The sequence below is a fragment of the Mesoplodon densirostris genome, chromosome 2, assembly GCF_025265405.1.
Source record: "Mesoplodon densirostris isolate mMesDen1 chromosome 2, mMesDen1 primary haplotype, whole genome shotgun sequence".
In the NCBI taxonomy this organism is placed as follows: domain Eukaryota; kingdom Metazoa; phylum Chordata; class Mammalia; order Artiodactyla; family Ziphiidae; genus Mesoplodon; species Mesoplodon densirostris.
The window spans coordinates 170,105,205-170,122,977 of NC_082662.1; the positions used below are offsets into that span (position 1 = coordinate 170,105,205).

Below are 17,773 nucleotides of genomic sequence, written 5' to 3' on the forward strand. Positions count from 1 at the left end.
AAATGGTTAAAGGGGTAGCGCTTCGTCCTTCAAAGAGCTACAGGCCTGGGGTAAGCCCTCGGTCCGCAGCAGCCGGGGTCTAGCTCCCGCAGCCTCAGGCGCCGGGGAAACGCCGCCCCACTGCCGACAGGGGGCGCGCGCGCCGGCGGCCCCGCCCCGTGAGCGCGGACGCCGGGGCGTGCCCGCCGCCAGGCATCAGCAATCTATCCGGAGCGGCGAGTGGCCTACGCGGCGTGCTCGGAGGCGGCGGTGGTTGCGTCTCTAGACGCTCGGGCGTCAGCGGGGAGTGGAGCGGCTGGCGAGGCGGCGGTAGCAGCAGCGGGTCTCCAGGTAGCGGCGTCGGGCTCCCGGAGCTGCAGCAACTCGAGGAGGAGGATGGCGGAGTCATCGGACAAGCTCTACCGGGTCGAGTACGCCAAGAGCGGGCGCGCCTCTTGCAAGAAATGCAGCGAGAGCATCCCCAAGGACTCGCTCCGGATGGCCATCATGGTGCAGGTGCGGGCGGAGAGGCCGCTTTGTGCGAGGCTGGGGCTTCCGCGCGTCCGGGGAGGGTGGGGGGAGGGCTGGTCGGGAGCTGCAGGCCGGGCCGGCCCCTCCGAGCCCGCGCGGGGCCTGCGGGCGCAGCTGCTTCCTTTCGTCCCGTGTACGGCCCGCCGGGTGGACCCTTCTGAAAGGTTTTGCTGATCTTGCAGCAAAAGCCCGGGAAATACGGTCAGGAGCTAGTGGTGCCTTTTACTTTGTAAAAATAAGCAGCCGCTTCTGTCCTTATTTCTGGGTTTGTTTTATTGCCATTCGCCTTGGGAAGAAAACGTACGCGCGGTCTTTTGAAGCTAGTCTGGTTTTGACCTACCTTATTCTGGAAGATTTTTGTCCTACATTGATGGTGGCGACTGGCAAGTGAGGGTTTTTTTTTTTTTTAATCTATTTTTGGCTATCATTTCAACACCCACTCACTCTCATTTTTTTTAATTATGCAAAACTATGCAAGTTGGTGTCATTTCAGTACAGTGCATTCACTTTTGGCTTAATTTACGGTTTAACATTTTCCTCAAACTTTCCAAGTTCAGAGACACGTCCTCCTGATGCTTTTGCAGCTATCTGGTTTGAGTAAGAGTGGCTCCTGGGGTTCCTCAACTGGGCTTCTTGACAGATTTGGGATTTCCCTCCGGTGGTCCCTGAGGCTTGCCCAATGGCGGGAGGGGTGTTGGAGTGAGGTAGTGTGTCTGGAGGTTCCTGCCTCCTTCAGCTCCCGTCTGCCTGCCTAATCAGGGTTCCCACCTGCCCTGTCTTCCCCACTCCCAACAGAAAGCTTTTATCCAAGCTTAGTGCTCATGGTCAAGGTAACTTGATTTTCCTTACGGGACCGGATGGTACTGCTGGATTTGCCGCAGTTACTGGCTGGAGGGGAGTGGGCACCATAGTGTACTTAGGCTGTCTCATTTCATACTATGGCAGGGACTGAGGTTGTCATCTTGGAATCAGCCTCAGGGCCACCTAGCCCAGTACCTGGCACATGATACTTATTCGTTCAGTAAACACTCGCTGAGCAGCTGCTAGGTTCTGGGCACTGTGTTGGGGCACAAGGAGAGACTCCACCGCTGGGAGCTTCCAGTTTGGTTAAAGGGGTGATGACTGGTAAACACTGCTGTGCAGGGGTGGGTGCCACCTGATGGAGCTATTGCCTAGGCATGATGTGCCCAAGCTGGGAGCTCACCACAGAAGTGGCAGGAAGTTGAGGATGGAGAAGTGGGCAAGGCCTACCATTTGAGGCGCTGTATCTCCTGCAGAGCATCTTTTCACCCTAATGTTTGGGCCGCCGATCGTGTGAAGTTGCTATTAGTGCAGGGGCTCTTAACCTGGGGTCTGTGGGACAGCAGATAGAACTCAAGAGGTCCATGAGTTTCAGTGAGAAAAAATATGCATCCCTATCTTCACTAGACTTAAGTTACAATTCATTACTTCCTACAGTTATGAATGTAACCTGCAAAGCAAAGGCGCATTAGCAGTACCTGTGATTTTTGTCATCAGTAGTAGTTACTGTTATTTTCACATCACTTTACAGTTGTTGGGGATTTCTTAGAATAACCACTTACACTCATCGCTACAAGATCACAGTAGTTATTAAAGTGGGTACTATGTCTCGTTATTTAATGCTTTAAAGCTTGTAGATTACTGTATCCCAGTAAACGTTTTAAATGTTTTGATAATTATTTCAATATAATTGATTTCCTTTTTGAGCCTGTGTATTTTATCATGCGTTTTAAAATGTTAGTCTGAGAAAGGGACATCCATAGCCTTCACCGGACAGCTAAAGATGACCGTGTTCTATTGGGAAAGACAGACAGAAAACCTCAGTCCAGCCAGTGTGTGAAGACAGGGACACTGGTGAGGAATGAAGAGGTGGGTTGGCTCTCTCTATCGGAGTCCAGGCAGTAAGAAAGTCTAACATTCTGGATCCTTCTTGATAGTGAAGGAAATTATTATTAAAATTAAGTGTGGTTTTCTCTAACTGCAATTGGGGGTGGGGTTTTAACTCAGAATGTAACGTTGGTCTTGGAGGCTGAGCTGGTGAAGGCCAGAAAGAAAGAAGCCATTCTTGCCCGCCCGCCCCCGCCCCACTTCCCTTGGATTTAAATACCTTCTCTTACATTTTGTATGGGAGGATTGTTCTCTGTGTATCAAATACCTGATACTTTAGCTGGCATGCCCTAGGGCAGCCTCGAGGGGATGAACTGGGCCTTCCAGCCTTTTGACTTGTTGGTGTTCTTGGGAGGGCCTGCAGCAAACTGCATGGTGACTTTCTTCGTGGTAGTGGTCATTCCGCTCTCTGCGGGGTAGGGTGGCTGTGGTGTGGCCTCCTTTCATGGCCCGTTTCTCTGGAAACAGACTGAGAGTGGCTGGGTGAGGAGGACCCTGGTGTGTAGTAGGCGCTCACGTTTGCTGAGTGTACAGCCAAGGATTCTGCTGCTTGCTCGAGCCTGGTAGCTGCCGAGTGGAGCCAGTAGGCTTGTGCCCTTGGTCCAGTTCCCTTACGGCTGTATCATTCTCAGTCCTAAGTTCTAAAGTAAAGCCTTGCCTTGGTTAAGGGGTCTTTCCTCTTTTGCGGGAGGACGGGAGCCCTAACAGTCCCCCAAGCCTGTGCTGTGAGTACACCCTTGTGCCGGCCTCCTCTCTGGTGCCTGGCAGTGAGCCAGTGGTTGGGGGCATGGCACCCAGACCGAAGTTTAAGGGGCAAGTGTCGGGCCCCAGCAGAGCCAGGAAGAAATGCCACGGCCATGAGTTCCAGTGGGGGCAAAGCCACTGAGCCACATGCCCCCCTTTGCTCTTAGAGCAGACTTAGACAGGGGTCCCAGGGCAGGAAGACCCAGGTCGAGGCCACCACAGATGTGGTAACAAGCCGTCCAGACGCTTAACGAGGTGTCAGCTGCCTTGGTGAAAGTTTGAGAGCCAGGGCACAGGTCTACTCTCTGAAATACCGTTTGTCGTCTGGTTGGGGGTGGGGAGGGCTGTCTCAGGTTTGGAGGGAGCGTCTTTTCCACGGCAGGAGTTCCTCCATCCCACCTTTCTTCCCTCTTCCCTCCAGACTTGGGGCGCTCCGCAGACACTGTGTGAGTGCCCGCCGTGAGCGGGCGTTGCCGGTTGCTAGCAAGACAGGCATCGTGCCTCTCTGGGAGCTTCTAACCCGACACAGGACACAGACATTGATCAAATAATAACCCAAATGGATCTTGACTCTGGGGGGCCATGGGAAGGGGTGTTATGGGACCTGAGGAAGTGCCGTTCGCCCCAGGTAGGGCTGGGGCACATTCTGGGCCCAGGGAACAGCTGATGCTGCTGTAAACCCAAGCTGCTTGATGCTGAAGAGTCCTTGTGCCCCAGCCTTATTGACCCTACACCTTATTTAACACCGTATATTAAATCCAGAGAGAGGCCGCTCACCTAGTAGGAGAGGGCCAGTTGGGAGATCTTGTCACTGCTTTTTCAGAGTACTTCCCCTGTCCGCACGACTCCATCCTGAAAGTTCTGCATGGTATTTATTTTTAATGCTGTTTTATGCCATCTGCTTGACATTTGGATTTATGTTCTATCAGAGCAGATGTCTGGGGCCTCTCTTGCTCCGGTCAGACCGTTTGTATATTTTTAAGTACCTCTTCCTGCCGAGCAGTGTAGTGGAAAGAACTGTGGTCACTGTTTCAAGTTGAGGCTGAGTCAGCTGCTGCCTGTCTGACCCCCACCCCCATGCAACTGTGAAATTAGGGTGCTGGTTCCCCAGAGGGAGGCAACTGCAGGGTGTCCCCTGGTGGCTGGTGAGGGGCAGGAGGGACCTCCCAGCTGCTGGGGGTGAGGTGACACCCCCCGCCCGGTCCCTCTCACTCTCCCTCGTAGAAATCCTTCATCCCACGCACATCTGTGTGGCTCGCTGCCAGCGTGACACTTCTCTGACACATTTGCTCGGCCCGGCGCCTGAGCTGGGACTTGTTCCGCATTGTTCTAAGTGCACAGAGCCCTTTGGGCCCTGCGGCCGGGCCTGGCGGTGGCGCCTCTCCGCGTGTGGGCGTGCGGGACGCAGGACTTGCGTCTCCCGTGCCCTCACCGAGCTCTGGGCTGAGCCTGTGACTGAAGCACGGCAGCGACTTTGGTAACAGTACGCTGAACTCTTAGCCGAAATGCCGGTCAGCCCCGAGGGATGTCCTGGTCCCTGTCCCCAGGCTCGGCAGCAGGCGCGCAGCTTTCATAGCTGAGGGGTGGGTGCTGATTGCCCATCCGTTTGCAGCTTTTCCCCTGCGATGTCGGGGAGTGGAGAGGAGGCTGCCCTTGGTTTACAGGTAAGCAAAAGGGGGCTAGGATGCCAGCTGCTGAGGGCCGGGCCTGAGGCTCACTCTCTTTCTCCTCCTCTGGTTCCGCCCTTCTAGTCGCCCATGTTCGACGGAAAAGTCCCACACTGGTACCACTTCTCCTGCTTCTGGAAGGTCGGCCATTCCATACGGCACCCTGACGTCGAGGTGGATGGGTTCTCCGAGCTCCGCTGGGACGACCAGCAGAAGGTCAAGAAGACGGCTGAGGCTGGAGGAGTGACGGGTGCGTGCACACCGGGCAGGGTGCGGGGGTCGCCCCAACCCCCGAAGCTTCCTGGGTTGTCGGGGGGAGGGGAAGCTTTTCTGTGGCAGCAAAGAAAAGGTCCTTCAGCTTACCCCTCTGTCATTTCAGCAGCGCCTCAGTGACCCAGTGTTCTGTTTGGTGCAGGATATTATTTCTCCAGATGCTTGAAATGTAGCCTTTACATTTGTTGCGGTTGTTGTCTTTAATAGACCTTTTAGAGTAGTAGTTTTTAGAGTAGTTTTAGGTCCACAGCAAAATTAAGCAGAAAGTACGGAGAGTTCCCATGTACCCACAGAGGCGTGACCTCCGCCACCATCAGCATGCCCCAGCAGATGGTCCATTTGTTACAGTCACTGAACCCACACTGATACATCATCACCCAAAGTCCATAGTTTATATTAGTCATCACTCGTGGTGCTGTACATCTTACATGGGTTTGGGCAAATGTATAATGACATATATCAATCATTATAACGGCGTACAGGGTATTCCCACTCCCTTATAAAATCCCTCTGTGTTCCACCTGTTAATCCCTCCCTCTCCCAGCCACTGACATTCTTCCTATCTCCATAGTTTCATCTTTTCTAGAATGTCACATAGTTAGAATCAAACAGTATGCAACCTTTTCAGATTGGCTTATTTCATTTAGTAATAATGCATTTAAGGTTCCTGCATACTTTTCACAGCTCAATAACTTACTTCTTTTGAGCACTGAATAATATTCCATTGTCGGGAGGTAACCACAGTTTATCCATTCACCTATTTAAGGACACCGTGGGTGCTTCCAAGTTTTGGCACTTACGAATAAAACTACTATAAACATCCATGTGCAGGGTTTTGGGTGGACCTAAGTTTTCAACTCACTTGGGTAAATACCAAGGCACACAGTTGCTGGATTGTATGGTAAGAGTATGTTTAGACTGCGAGCTGTCTTCTAAAGTGGCCAAACCATTTACATTGCCACCAGCAATGAACGAGAGTTCCTGTTACTCCACGTTCTTACCAGCATTTTTTACCAATGTTTTGGATTTTGGCAATCTAAAATGTTTGTAATGGTATCTCATTTTAATTTGCAGTTCCTTAGTACCATATGATGTTGAGCATCTTTTCACATGTCTATTTGCCATCTGTATATGTTCTTTGGTAAAGGGTCTGTTCAGATATTCTCCCAATTTTAATCAGGTTCGTTTTATTGAGTTCCTCATATAGTTTGGACAACAGTCCTTGATCAGATGTGTCTTTTGCAAGTATTTTCTCCCGGTCTGTGGCTTGTCTTTTTTATTCTCTCGGCACTGTCTTTCAGAGAGTAGACATTTTTGATTTTAATAAAGTCTAGCTTCTCAATTATTTCTTTCATGTACTAGGTCTGGTATTGTATCTAAAAAGTCATCACCATACCCAAGGTCATCTAGATTTTCTCCTGTGTTATCTTCTAGGAGTTTTATAGTTTTGTGTTTTATCAATACATTTAAGTCTGTGATCCATTTTTTTTTTCCCCCAAAGACTAGGTGTGGGAGTACTATTGAGACAAATCAGTGATACACAGTATTATTCAGAAAACAATGTTTGTTTGTTTGTTTTTAAATGAAAGCTGCTTTATTTATTTATTTATTTTTGGCTGTGTTGGGTCTTCATTTCTGTACGAGGGCTTTCTCTGGTTGTGGGGAGCGGGGGCCACTTTTCATCACGGTGCGCGGGCCTCTCACTGTCATGGTCTCTCTTGTTGCGGAGCACAAGCTCCAGACGCACAGGCTCAGTAGTTGTGGCTCACGGGCCCGGTTGCTCCGCGGCATGTGGGATCTTCCCAGACCAGGGCTCGAACCCGTGTCCCCTGTATTGGCAGGCAGATTCTCAACCACTGCACCACCAGGGAAGCCCCTATGATCCATTTTGAGTTAATATTTGTGACAGGTTTAATCTGTTGTCTAGATTAAATTTTTTTGCATGCGGATGCCCAGATGTCCCCGCAACACTCGTTGAAAAGGCTGTTCTCCATTGTGTTGCCTTTGCTCCTCAAACATCAGTTGATTGTATGTGTGTGGGTGTACTCCTGGGCTGTATTCTGGCATATTTATCAATTTGTGTATTTCACCAGTACCACACTGTCTTGATTATATAGCTTTCTAGCAAGTCTTGAAGTCAGGCAGTGTCAGTCCCCTGACTTTGTTCCTCTTCAATATTGTATTGGCTATTCTGGGTCCTCTGCCTCTCATATAAGCCTTGGTCAGTTTGTCAGCATCCGCAAACTTGCTGAGACGCCTTTAAATTTTAAACAGTTTTTTTTTTTTTTTTTGTCCCCTTTTGAAGGAGATCTCCTGAGACTGAATTCTCATTTCTCTGCCTTGCTGTGAACTGACCCAGTTTAACCTGTTGTTGTGACTCCAGGCTGTTGATGAGAACAAAAAGTTAAATCGTCCCAGATCCTGTAATTCAGAGAGAACTATCATTAATGTTGCGGGTGTCTTATTCGAAAATTATTTTCTATTCAAATATTGATGCGTGTGTGTTTGTGTGTTTTCATTCCTTCAGAAGTGGGATTCTACCTTAGGTATTAACTTTTTTTAATGTTCAGTCACCTCTTCTTGTGATAAAGTATACATGACACAATATTTACCATCTTAACTATTTTTAAGTGTACGTTTCAGTGGTGTTAAGTGCACTCACATTGTTATGCAGTCATCACCACCATTCATCTCCATAACTTTGCCATCTTCCCAGACTAACACTCCATACCCATTAAACACTCATTCCTCATTTACCTCCCCCCAGTCTCTGACAACCACTCTTATTTCTGTCTCTATGAATTTGACTACTTCTAAGTACCTCATATGGGTGGAATCATACAGTATTTGTCCTTTTATGTTTGGCTTATAGTATGTTTGTCCATTTGTGTCTGACTTATTTCACTCTGCATAATGTCTTTAGGGTGCATTCATGTGGTGTGTGTCAGATTTTCCTTCCTTTTTTTTTTTTTTTTTTTTTTAGTGAAATCTTTTTTTTTTAAGATGTTGGGGGTAGGAGTTTATTCATTAATTTATTTATTTTTGCTGTGTTGGGTCTTCGTTTCTGTGCGAGGGCTTCCCCTAGTTGTGGCAAGCGGGGACCACTCTTCATCGCGGTGCGCGGGCCTCTCACTCTTGCAGCCTCTCTTGTTGCGGAGCACAAGCTCCAGATGCGCAGGCTCAGTAGTTGTGGCACATGGGCTTAGTTGCTCTGCGACATGTGGGATCTTCGCAGACCAGGGCTCGAACCCGTGTCCTCTGCATTGGCAGGCAGATTCTTAACCACTGCGCCACCAGGGAAGCCCTACTGACATTTTCTGAAGAACAATAGTTTTTCGTTTTGATGAAGTCCAATTTGTTGTTTTTGTGTGTGGTTTTTTTTCCTCCTTTTTGGGGTAGTAATTTCTGTCTCCTAAGAAATCTTTGCCTACTCTTTAAGGTCATTGAAGGATATGCTCCAGAACTTCTGGGAGTTTTGTAGTTTTAGCTTATCTTAAATTATTTAATTTTATTTATCTTAAATTAACTTTTGTGTTAGGTGTGAGGCACACGTTTTTTGTTTTTTTTCCATGTGGCTATTATTTTGTTCCAGCACCATTTGTTGAAAAGACTGGCTTCTGTATCAAAATCAGTTGATGATAGGTCTGTATCTGGTCTCTATTTGGTTCCATTGATTTATGCTACTCCACTGTCTTAATGATTGTAACCTTAGAGTAAGTCATGAAGTCTTGTAGTGTAATTCCTCTAAATTTGTTCTTTTTCAATAGTATTTTGACCTTTCTAGGTCCTTTGTCATCTCCTTACAAATTTTGTGGTAAACTTGTCAATTTCTCCCTCAGAAAAGCTTGCTAGGATTTTGATTGGCATTGCATCAAATCTGTAGATCAAATTGGGGATTATTGACATCTTAGTAAATTTAGTCTTTCGGTCCATAAACATGATATTCAGTTCTTTAATTTCAACAAAATCTTGTAGATTCAGTGTAGAGAGAGATCTTGTATGTCTTATTGTCTTATTAAATTTATCTCTAAGTATTCTGTGTATTTTAATGTTGTTTAAATAGTAGTGTGCTTTAGTTTCTTTTTCCAGTATGTTTATTGCTAATATATAGAAATGTTTTATATTGACCTTGTGCTCTGCAAATTTGCTGAATTCACTTAACAGTACTAGTAGCTTTTTTGTAGATTCTTAAGACTAATCCCAGTTACCATCATGTCACCTACAAATAGAGATGGCTTTACTTGTTCTTTTCTACACTTACACATTTTGTTTCGTTTTCTTGCCTACTGCACGTATTAGAGCCACCGGTACGGTGTTGTCTGTGGTAAGAGAAGGCAGCCTTGCTTTAGTCCTGATCTTAGGAGAGAAACATTCGGTCTTGGAGTTTATTTTTATATAAGAAAAGAATCTAGTTTTTGTCCCAAATGGTTGGCCATTTTTCCCCAAATTCTTTATTGAATGATTCAATCTTTCCCCGCTAATTAGGAATGCCACCTTACCACATATTTAATTTTTTTTCTCTCTTGATTATGGAGGTTTTTTGTTTTTTTGTTGTTGTTTGTCAGCTCTCTTGTTTTCGTTTAAGTATAGTTGATGTACAATAGTATATAAATTACAGGTGTACAATAGAGTGACTCGTGTAATATATTACATTTATCTTTATAAAATATTGGTTATATTCCCCGTGTTGTACAATATATCCTTGTAGCGCCACATGTTTAATTCTTACATATACTTTTATCTGTTCCTATATCAAGATACTCCCTTTAACTCATCACTCAACTTTGATAAATGAAAGTGTAATGGAAATTAGAAGGCAGTGTTGGAATTTAGTATGGTACAAGGTTTTCATAGTAAGCACTTAGGTTCTTTCCAGAGTGAAGAAGGGGGCTACAGAGGAAATGGAGAGGGGGGGACAGTGAGACCACCACCAGCTAACATTGTGCTGTTTCCAGAAGGCTGTCTGAGAAATTTTTTTTATTTTATTGCCAGAAAAGAACCTCTGTTAACCATCCACAATGGTTAGAAACAAGTGTAGATGAGATGGACCAGCTGTGGTCACCCAGAACACAAGGTGTCCTGGTAGAGGAATCCCAAGAGGTAGAGGAGGAGGACAGGGGCTCCTTGGAGCTGCGCGGAGGCCGCTGAAATGAGCGTGGCTGTGTTTCATGCTTCAGGCAAAGGCCAAGATGGAGTTGGCAGCAAGACGGAGAAGACACTGGGCGACTTTGCGGCAGAGTACGCCAAGTCCAACAGAAGCACGTGCAAGGGCTGCATGGAGAAGATAGAAAAGGTGAGAGCTTTGGACTTCACCTGTCTGACTTTCTGGATTTCTTGTGTTGGATGTCATCGGATATCTCAAAAGAAAAGAAAAAATAGGGGCTTTGGGTGCTGGCTCAACACTAGTGGTTAAAAATAAAGTGAAGATCTTAGTAGAGACAGGAGATGACAGTGAATTTTCTTCCAGGCAGGTCTGGCCCTGATTATTCATGGTCCAGCCCATGTACGTCGCTGCACCTGCTTTTAGGAGACCTGGGAGAGTTTGAAAAACATTTACACAAGGGCTCTCTCCTGGGCGCTGCAGTGGCTGGGGGAAAGCTGTGTTTTATGGTAGCATTAAGTTTAAGGAGTGTGTTTCTTTCCTGGTGTGAGCCTCCAGGTTTCTTCCTCTTAACAGGAACTTCATTAACCACCCTTCCCTACCAACTCTGGTCCCTGAAGAATGACAGCTGGTCTAGCAGAATGACAGCTATCTGAGTAGCAGGGACACAGGTGGAGGGGTTGGCCTGTGCCCTTTAGCCTCATTACCCAAGATGCTCTGATCTTAGGTAAACATGCTGGTTGATTAATTCAAGGCATCGATGAAAGGTTTCTGCATCCTTGGTTTTATACAGGAAATTGAGGTGAGTCAGTGGGTGTTTAGAAAGGAAAACCATGAAATTGCTAGATCTTTGCCAGCTACCTTCAACCACAAGAATTTGAGGCAAAAGTTAAGGTTGCAGAGGGGACGCCCGAGACTGTGTGTTGCTGCGTGTTGCTCGGCCTGAAGTGGAGTAGGTCCTGTTCCGAGGTCTCCAATCTGGGCTCACAGGCATGAAACTCACGCGGAACGTCAGGCCTGGGAATTGTAAACCTGGGGAGGATGGCAGGACTAGATTCTAGCTTATAGATAGTTTCTTACTGCATTTTAGGGGGTCTTCCTATGTGTCAAGAGACTGAAGAGCCTGGGTGGGGGGATTGCAGAAAGTCCCTGCTAGAACTGGGGTCTGCACTGGCTCCTTCTGAGCCTGCGACAGAGCAACCCAGGCATTGTTCTTATGCCTGCACCAGGTCAGCAGAACATCCTCAGGGTAAGGCTGTTACCTCCTCACTTGCCCAGGCAGCTAGGTAGTCGGGTAGCTGGTTGGACTTGACCCCTTCTTAAATGGGGTGCTGAGGCTTGAGGGAAACACAATCCTTGGTGGCATAAAAGAGCCAAAACCTCCCAGCAGCCCTCCCATTGCCTTCAGTGTGGACCTGGTCGCCCCTGGCCCCCCGATGTTTGACCATCCTTCCTTGTCTGTCTTTGGTAACACATGTGGATTCTCCTGCAGGGCCAGGTGCGCCTGTCCAAGAAGATGCTGGACCCCGAGAAGCCCCAGCTAGGCATGATCGACCGCTGGTACCACCCGAACTGCTTTGTTGAGAACAGAGGGGAGCTGGGCTTCCGGCCTGAGTACAGCGCCAGCCAGCTCAAGGGCTTCGGCCTCCTCGCCGCGGAGGACAAGGAAGCCCTGAAGAGGCAGCTCCCGGGCATCAAGAGTGAAGGGTGGGTGCCGGGGCCGGCAGGGTGGGGGCTTCACACAGGCCCAGAGTCCATATCACTCCTGCGTTCCCCTGGCTGCCCGTCAGAAAGCTGGGGGTGCAGGCGCTGGGAAGCAGCAGAGCTCCGCCCCTTCCCCAGCTGAGGCGGTGGGGGACACGGCAGGGAAGTCCTGGGGAAGCTGCAGTGCGCGTTCCTGCCACTGCTGGTGGTCTGTTCCCTGTCCCGCATCCGACCTCCGTGGACAGGCAGAGAGCAAATCCCACTTCCCCCTGCTCCGTCTGAGCGTTCCCCTGGCTGGAGTCCACCACCGCCACCCTTCCTCTGACCCCTGCGTGACCCACGTTCACTTCCCCCCGATGTCCTCGTGTGTGGATGCGTCCCTGTGTTTCTGGGTCTCTCTTGAGAACGGCGCTGGGAGAATCTTGACCATTTTGAAATGGGGGAGGGGGCGGTCGATAAGTTATCTGGTTGAGAGTTCAGAATGGTATGGCTTTCATACGGTGCTAACATTTAGGTCTATGTTGATCCTGTGGGCACTTCTTTCCTGTGTTCCCTCTGCCGGTCCCTCGGCTCCAGTCTAGTTGCTTGGTGACGAGCCCACCAAGGGGGGCGTGGCAGGGCTGTGGTGTACACTGTGCTCCTTGGACAGTGTAGGGTTGGGGTGACCCCACATCCCCATCATCAGGCGGCCTTCGCGCAGTATTTCAGTTCAAAACGCACAAGTTTATTGCACCGCACACGTGGCTCTGGAATGTGAAAGAAAACTGGAAAGTCGGACCCACACATTTAAAAAGCCTCAGGGTGCTTTGATATGGGGTGTAAGTGTAGGAGTGAACAGGCTCACATTTATGCTGTAACAACCAGCATTGGTTGAGCACTTTTGGCACGCCGGGCACTATGCTAAGCCTTTTACAGAGGATATTTCATTTAACCATCACCGTGATGCTACAGAGTAGATGGTATTCTTTTCCCTGTTTTTACGGATGAGGAAAAATGCAAGGGTTTGATCTCAGGCCTGTGTGATGGCTGAAAGTGAGTATTAACCACCGTGGCTGACCCGCCCTGTTTCTAGGGCCTACTGATGACCCTCAGCGCCCTCTCTTAGGTCAGGAGTGATGCTGCTGATCTTCGTTGGCAGCGTTGGCTGACCCAGCTGAGGCAGACTGGTTGGCAGTGCCTAGACCACCGCTTCTTGTTGGGCTTCAAGTGGCAGCACGGCCTCCCCGGTCTGAGAACAGCCTCTTGGCCTCAGGAGCAGCCCTGTGTCTTAGATTGAAAGTCTCAGCGCCTGGCACTGATGCTTTGTCTTTCTGCAGTCCCCGCCCTCAGTTATGGTCTTACCTCTGGCGTAGTCCCTGCCAGAACCTTCCAGGCCATCTCATCTGTGCTGCGCCAGGTTGTTCCAAGGCCCTGGAGGGACCGCTGGCCCCTCCTGGCAGCTGTGCTTCCTGAAATGGATGACGTCAGCCACAGACACTGCCTGAGCAGAGGGCTAGCTCCTCAGTGGGCAGGGCCTGGCTGAGCCTCATGAGAATGGCCTTAGGATGCTGTGTCCCAAAGCTGTTGGCTTTCAGGGCTTTAATGGCTCTGGTTCTTTCCCTTACATCCTTTGTCTCTTTCAGAAAGAGAAAAGGCGATGAGGTGGATGGAATGGAGGAAGTGGCCAAGAAGAAATCTAGAAAAGAAAAAGACAAGGAGAGTAAGCTTGAAAAGGCCCTCAAGGTGAGTCCCGAGCTGGGCGTCTCCTCTCGCCATTCAGTCTCACCTCTCTTCCTCATTCTGGGAAGAAAGTTCAAGGAGGTGCGTGTGTCCTGCTTAATGAGAGCTTTAAAAATTCCCAACTTCATAGCTGTTGTTAAATAGCCTGGCTTTTCCCCCAGGTTTTCTTCCCTCCTCACAAAGCAACAGTTCTTATGTGAAAGCACCCACAGTGGGCTCTAGACGCCCGAGCGGCAGTAGCCGGGCTCGGCAGGAGCTGAGCTGTCGCTTCCCGCTCAGCAGCCTCGCGCTGGGATGGGCACGTCATGCTTCAGCCACGCTGTGCATCACTGTGCCTCCCGGACCTGTAGCACGTTGGAAACGGCGTATTGAATTCAAGGATGCCACAGGTTCTTGGCACAGACAATGGCTGGAAGAGATGAAGTTCCGTGTTCTTTAATGAAAATCTCTTGTTAAAAAAAATAATCATAAAAGGCGTGTATTAAGAGGAGCAAACTGCCCGTTAGGTCAGCGGTCACTGACCAGAGAAATTCGTCACTGTGTTGGTTACGTGTGTATCGAAACGAAGTAAAAATTGTTAACCAGAAAAAGGTGAGTGTTCGGGAAACTAGGGGAGAGCAGTCAGTCGCTTCTTGGGAGCGTGAATTCCACGAGCCCTCTGCTGTGCTCTTACGTGAGTATTCCGTTTTTGCCGGTGGTGTAAAAAATTAGGAGCAAGTCCTGGTGTGGTTCCAGCTGCTTGATAAGAATCACAGATTCGGTGTGGTTGTCCTTCAACTAACAATGTGTCAGTTCGGTGCCAACCCCAGCTGCAGTGGAGCTGGGGTGCTCTTTTGCATTTGCCCGTCGTGCCCACCTTCCCCGTCTCCAGTGTTGAGAGGCAAAAAGAAAGGCAAGCTGGGAACGCTGCCCATGGTCCCCACCCTGGCACACCCATTTGTGCTGGCCTCCCGTCCTTGGTCGCGCAGATGAGATAGTCCTGCTTCTCTGATCTAACCTTGTACCCTTAGACTTTTGCCTCGTGCTCCCTCATCTCCGTCACCGGTGGCCCAGCACGTGGCACTGCAGGCAAGGATGTTATCGAGAGGCCCTTACAGAGACTGGGAAAGGGCGCGTGTGTGATGACCGTTGTCAAGCGAATTTAACTCCTCCTCGCTCGGTGCAGAGAGGGCCGGCATTTGCCTGTTTTGCAGAGGTGGTGGGGGTCTGAGGCTGAGACATGAGTAACTCGCCCACCACCCTCAAACGGGAGGACGCTCTTCCCTGCCCCGCCTCTGACGTCGGGAGACTACTGCCTTGCTGGCCAAGGTGGTCGTGAGAGTGCGTGCGATGGCGTGAAAAGTGTCCCACGCAGAGTAGGCGCTGCATGAATGTTACCACCGAGGTTTAAAGTTCCATCTTCAGAGGAGCCTAAGTCTGTTCCTCTGCGCTACTGAGTATTGAGGAGGTGGGAGGTGTTTGGGGATCGCCCCTGCTGCTGGCTTTCAGGTTGTTGAGGAGCCGCCCCTTCCTCCCTTAGGGGCCGGGTCTTGGGGCACATGAACCTGGTGCTTCGGGCGCGTTCCTGGGTGTCCTGGGACTTGTCTCTGAGGGGCTGGTTCCGGGGACCCCGGCGCCTGGGCCGCGGCCTCCCCACCTGCCTCGGCCCTCCCTGAGCGCCCCCGCCCCAAGCGGACACCGCGGCCGCGAGCTGGGAGCGCGGTCCTGGGGATGCAGCAGCCCCGGGGCAGCTCAGCTGAGCGCGGGGCTGTGACTAGAGGCAGAAGCGAGCCAGGGTGGAGTCTTCCTCCAGTTGGGTGTTTCTTTCTTTGAGAGGAGCTGGTCTCTCAGCTGCTGGCTCTCGTGCACAGGCCCAGAACACCCTGATCTGGAACATCAAGGACGAGCTAAAGAAAGCATGTTCGACGAATGACCTGAAAGAGCTGCTCATCTTCAACAAGCAGCAAGTGCCCTCCGGGGAGTCTGCGGTGAGCTGCCTCTGTGTTACGGGCGCCGCGAGCCGAGCGGCCAGGCCGTGCGCGGTCACTGTCCCGGTGGAGTGCCGGAGGCCCTCCGGGTGAACACCTGCGGGTATTAATCGGGCGTGAAATTCCATAGTCGCGTTGCATGGTCATCGCCATCAAGGTCGCCGCTTGCGGGGGGCAGGAAGGGGCAGGCGCTCAAGGACCGAGGTGGGCTGCACATCTGCCTCGTGGGTTCACGCCACAAACTTCGGCCCGAGGAGCCCTCTCTGCTGCCTTCTCCTCACAGACTTCCCGAGGGCTGCGAGGGTTGTCTCCCCTGCAGGCCCTGCCCTGCCGTCCCTCTGGTGCAGAAACAGTGGATGTTCTGGGTTCTCCCTTTATTTCTAAGTCACCGAGGGAAAGGGGAGCTGCAGGAACCCCTCATGCGTGGAAGTAAGTTCTCATAAAGCACAAAAATGCAAGCTCCAACTGTAAACCGCCTTCTCCGGGGAATGTTAGGAACCTCAGGGCAGTCCCTCCCTTCTTTTTTAGCGAGTGGAGTCCGTGCAGGTTCTTCATCCCACATTGGTAAATGTCCTCTCCTGTAGCTGCCCCTCTCCTCCTTGACTTGCTTCTCTTCTTCACTGGCTTCAGATCTTGGACCGAGTGGCCGACGGCATGGTGTTCGGTGCCCTCCTTCCATGCGAGGAATGCTCAGGCCAGCTGGTCTTCAAGAGCGATGCCTATTACTGTACCGGGGATGTCACTGCCTGGACCAAGTGTATGGTCAAGACACAGACGCCCAACCGGAAGGAGTGGGTGACCCCAAAGGTAAGTGGGGGTGTGGATCCTGGGATATATTTGCAGAAAAACCTGGTCCCATCTTCTGGGCTTGTCCACACTCCAGGTCACCACGACTGCAGAGCAGTTTCTCAGACCTCTTTACATCGGGGCCATCCTCATAATCAGATTATAGAATTATGTCCTTGGTTCTGTACATTTGCAAACTACACAGATGTAGTACCAAAGCACTTCCAGCTGGAGCACAGGTTTGTCCAACTGGTGTAAAATCTTCTTGCTTGCAAAGACCGTGAGTTACTTTTATTTCTGTTTATCAAGTGCCTACCCTCTGCCAGGCACTGTTCTGGGCACAAGGTGGTGAACAAATGGTAGGTAATTCCTGCCTTTATGATGGGAGAGTGTTTCTCAGAGCAAGATATTTCCTTGCCTTGGTGCTAGACGGGGTGTTGGGTCCAGAGTTCACGTCTCCTGTTGATCTCTCTCTCTCTCTCTCTCAAATTCTCAGAATGTAAAAAACCTCAGTTGGGGGACCTTGTTTGGAGCCGCACTGTTGGGGGAGCCAGCAGTGTCTTGGGGGGCTGGCTGCTGGATGGACTCCCCTGTGCCCTCAGACTCGGTGCGAGCTGGCGCCCCACCACCTGGGGCTGTCGTGGGCTCCCTGGGCTTGGGATTTGATATCCGTCAAGTTCCCTCACCGCCCGTGCCTTCTCCCCGGGTGGCTGAGCATTTGGACCAGTGGCACATAGTAAGCGCTCCATAATTGCTGCTTGTGGGCCCTGGTGGCACTATCACCTCAGCACCCAGAGCTGAACTCCACTTTCCCGCTTGCCCCTTCCACTCACTCTTTCCTTGCCCTCTCTGTTCACTACCATAATTACTGTATACGTATCTCTGTACTTTTGCTTGCTCGGTTGCTCTACAACAAGTCTGACCTTGTCCTTTCCCCACCCTTAAAACCTTACAGTGATTCCCCATTTCTTCTAGAAATATTTTCCCAGTTTTTCTGAGAATGCCATTGTTACAGGCCCGTTTGTGGTATTTGTATCCCTTTTAATATCTTAGGTTAGGAAAAAAGTAAGATCGTGATGTGAACTGTTTAGTATTTTGTATGTCAGTTGCACTGCATCTATGTATATTTTTAAAGGGTTATTTTAAAACGGTACCTACAGGTGCAAGACATTTTGTCAGGTGGACAGTGCTTGCTGCCCATGCAAATTCATGGATTTACAGACCATGGGTAGGGATCCTGCCCCCAGGGGCTTGGATCACAGAATCATGGTCATCTCCTTAGCTTGAACTCCCCTCCCCCAAAGCCCTCCATGATCTGGCTGCAGCTACCTTCTGCAGCCCCTCTTTCTGCCACCTTTTTTCTCCTTGCATACCACTCACCACGCCTACACACA

General features: G+C 50.1%; 1 protein-coding gene across 2 annotated transcripts in view; it reads left to right on the forward strand.

Moving 5' to 3' along the window:
• The first annotated feature begins 202 nt into the window (after positions 1-202).
• Positions 203-17,773, forward strand: part of PARP1 (poly(ADP-ribose) polymerase 1) — a 39,829-nt gene continuing 22,258 nt past the window's right edge. The window contains exons 1-7 of one of the 2 annotated variants that reach the window (XM_060091352.1): positions 203-495; positions 4,914-5,079; positions 10,280-10,395; positions 11,696-11,910; positions 13,530-13,629; positions 15,477-15,593; positions 16,224-16,400. In XM_060091352.1, coding sequence (XP_059947335.1) covers positions 376-495; positions 4,914-5,079; positions 10,280-10,395; positions 11,696-11,910; positions 13,530-13,629; positions 15,477-15,593; positions 16,224-16,400 — 1,011 coding nt within the window. In that variant the 5' untranslated portion in view covers positions 203-375. Of the gene's footprint in view, positions 496-4,558; positions 4,827-4,913; positions 5,080-10,279; positions 10,396-11,695; positions 11,911-13,529; positions 13,630-15,476; positions 15,594-16,223; positions 16,401-17,773 lie in introns of those variants that run through there. The other variant, XM_060091353.1, reaches the window with a different exon arrangement.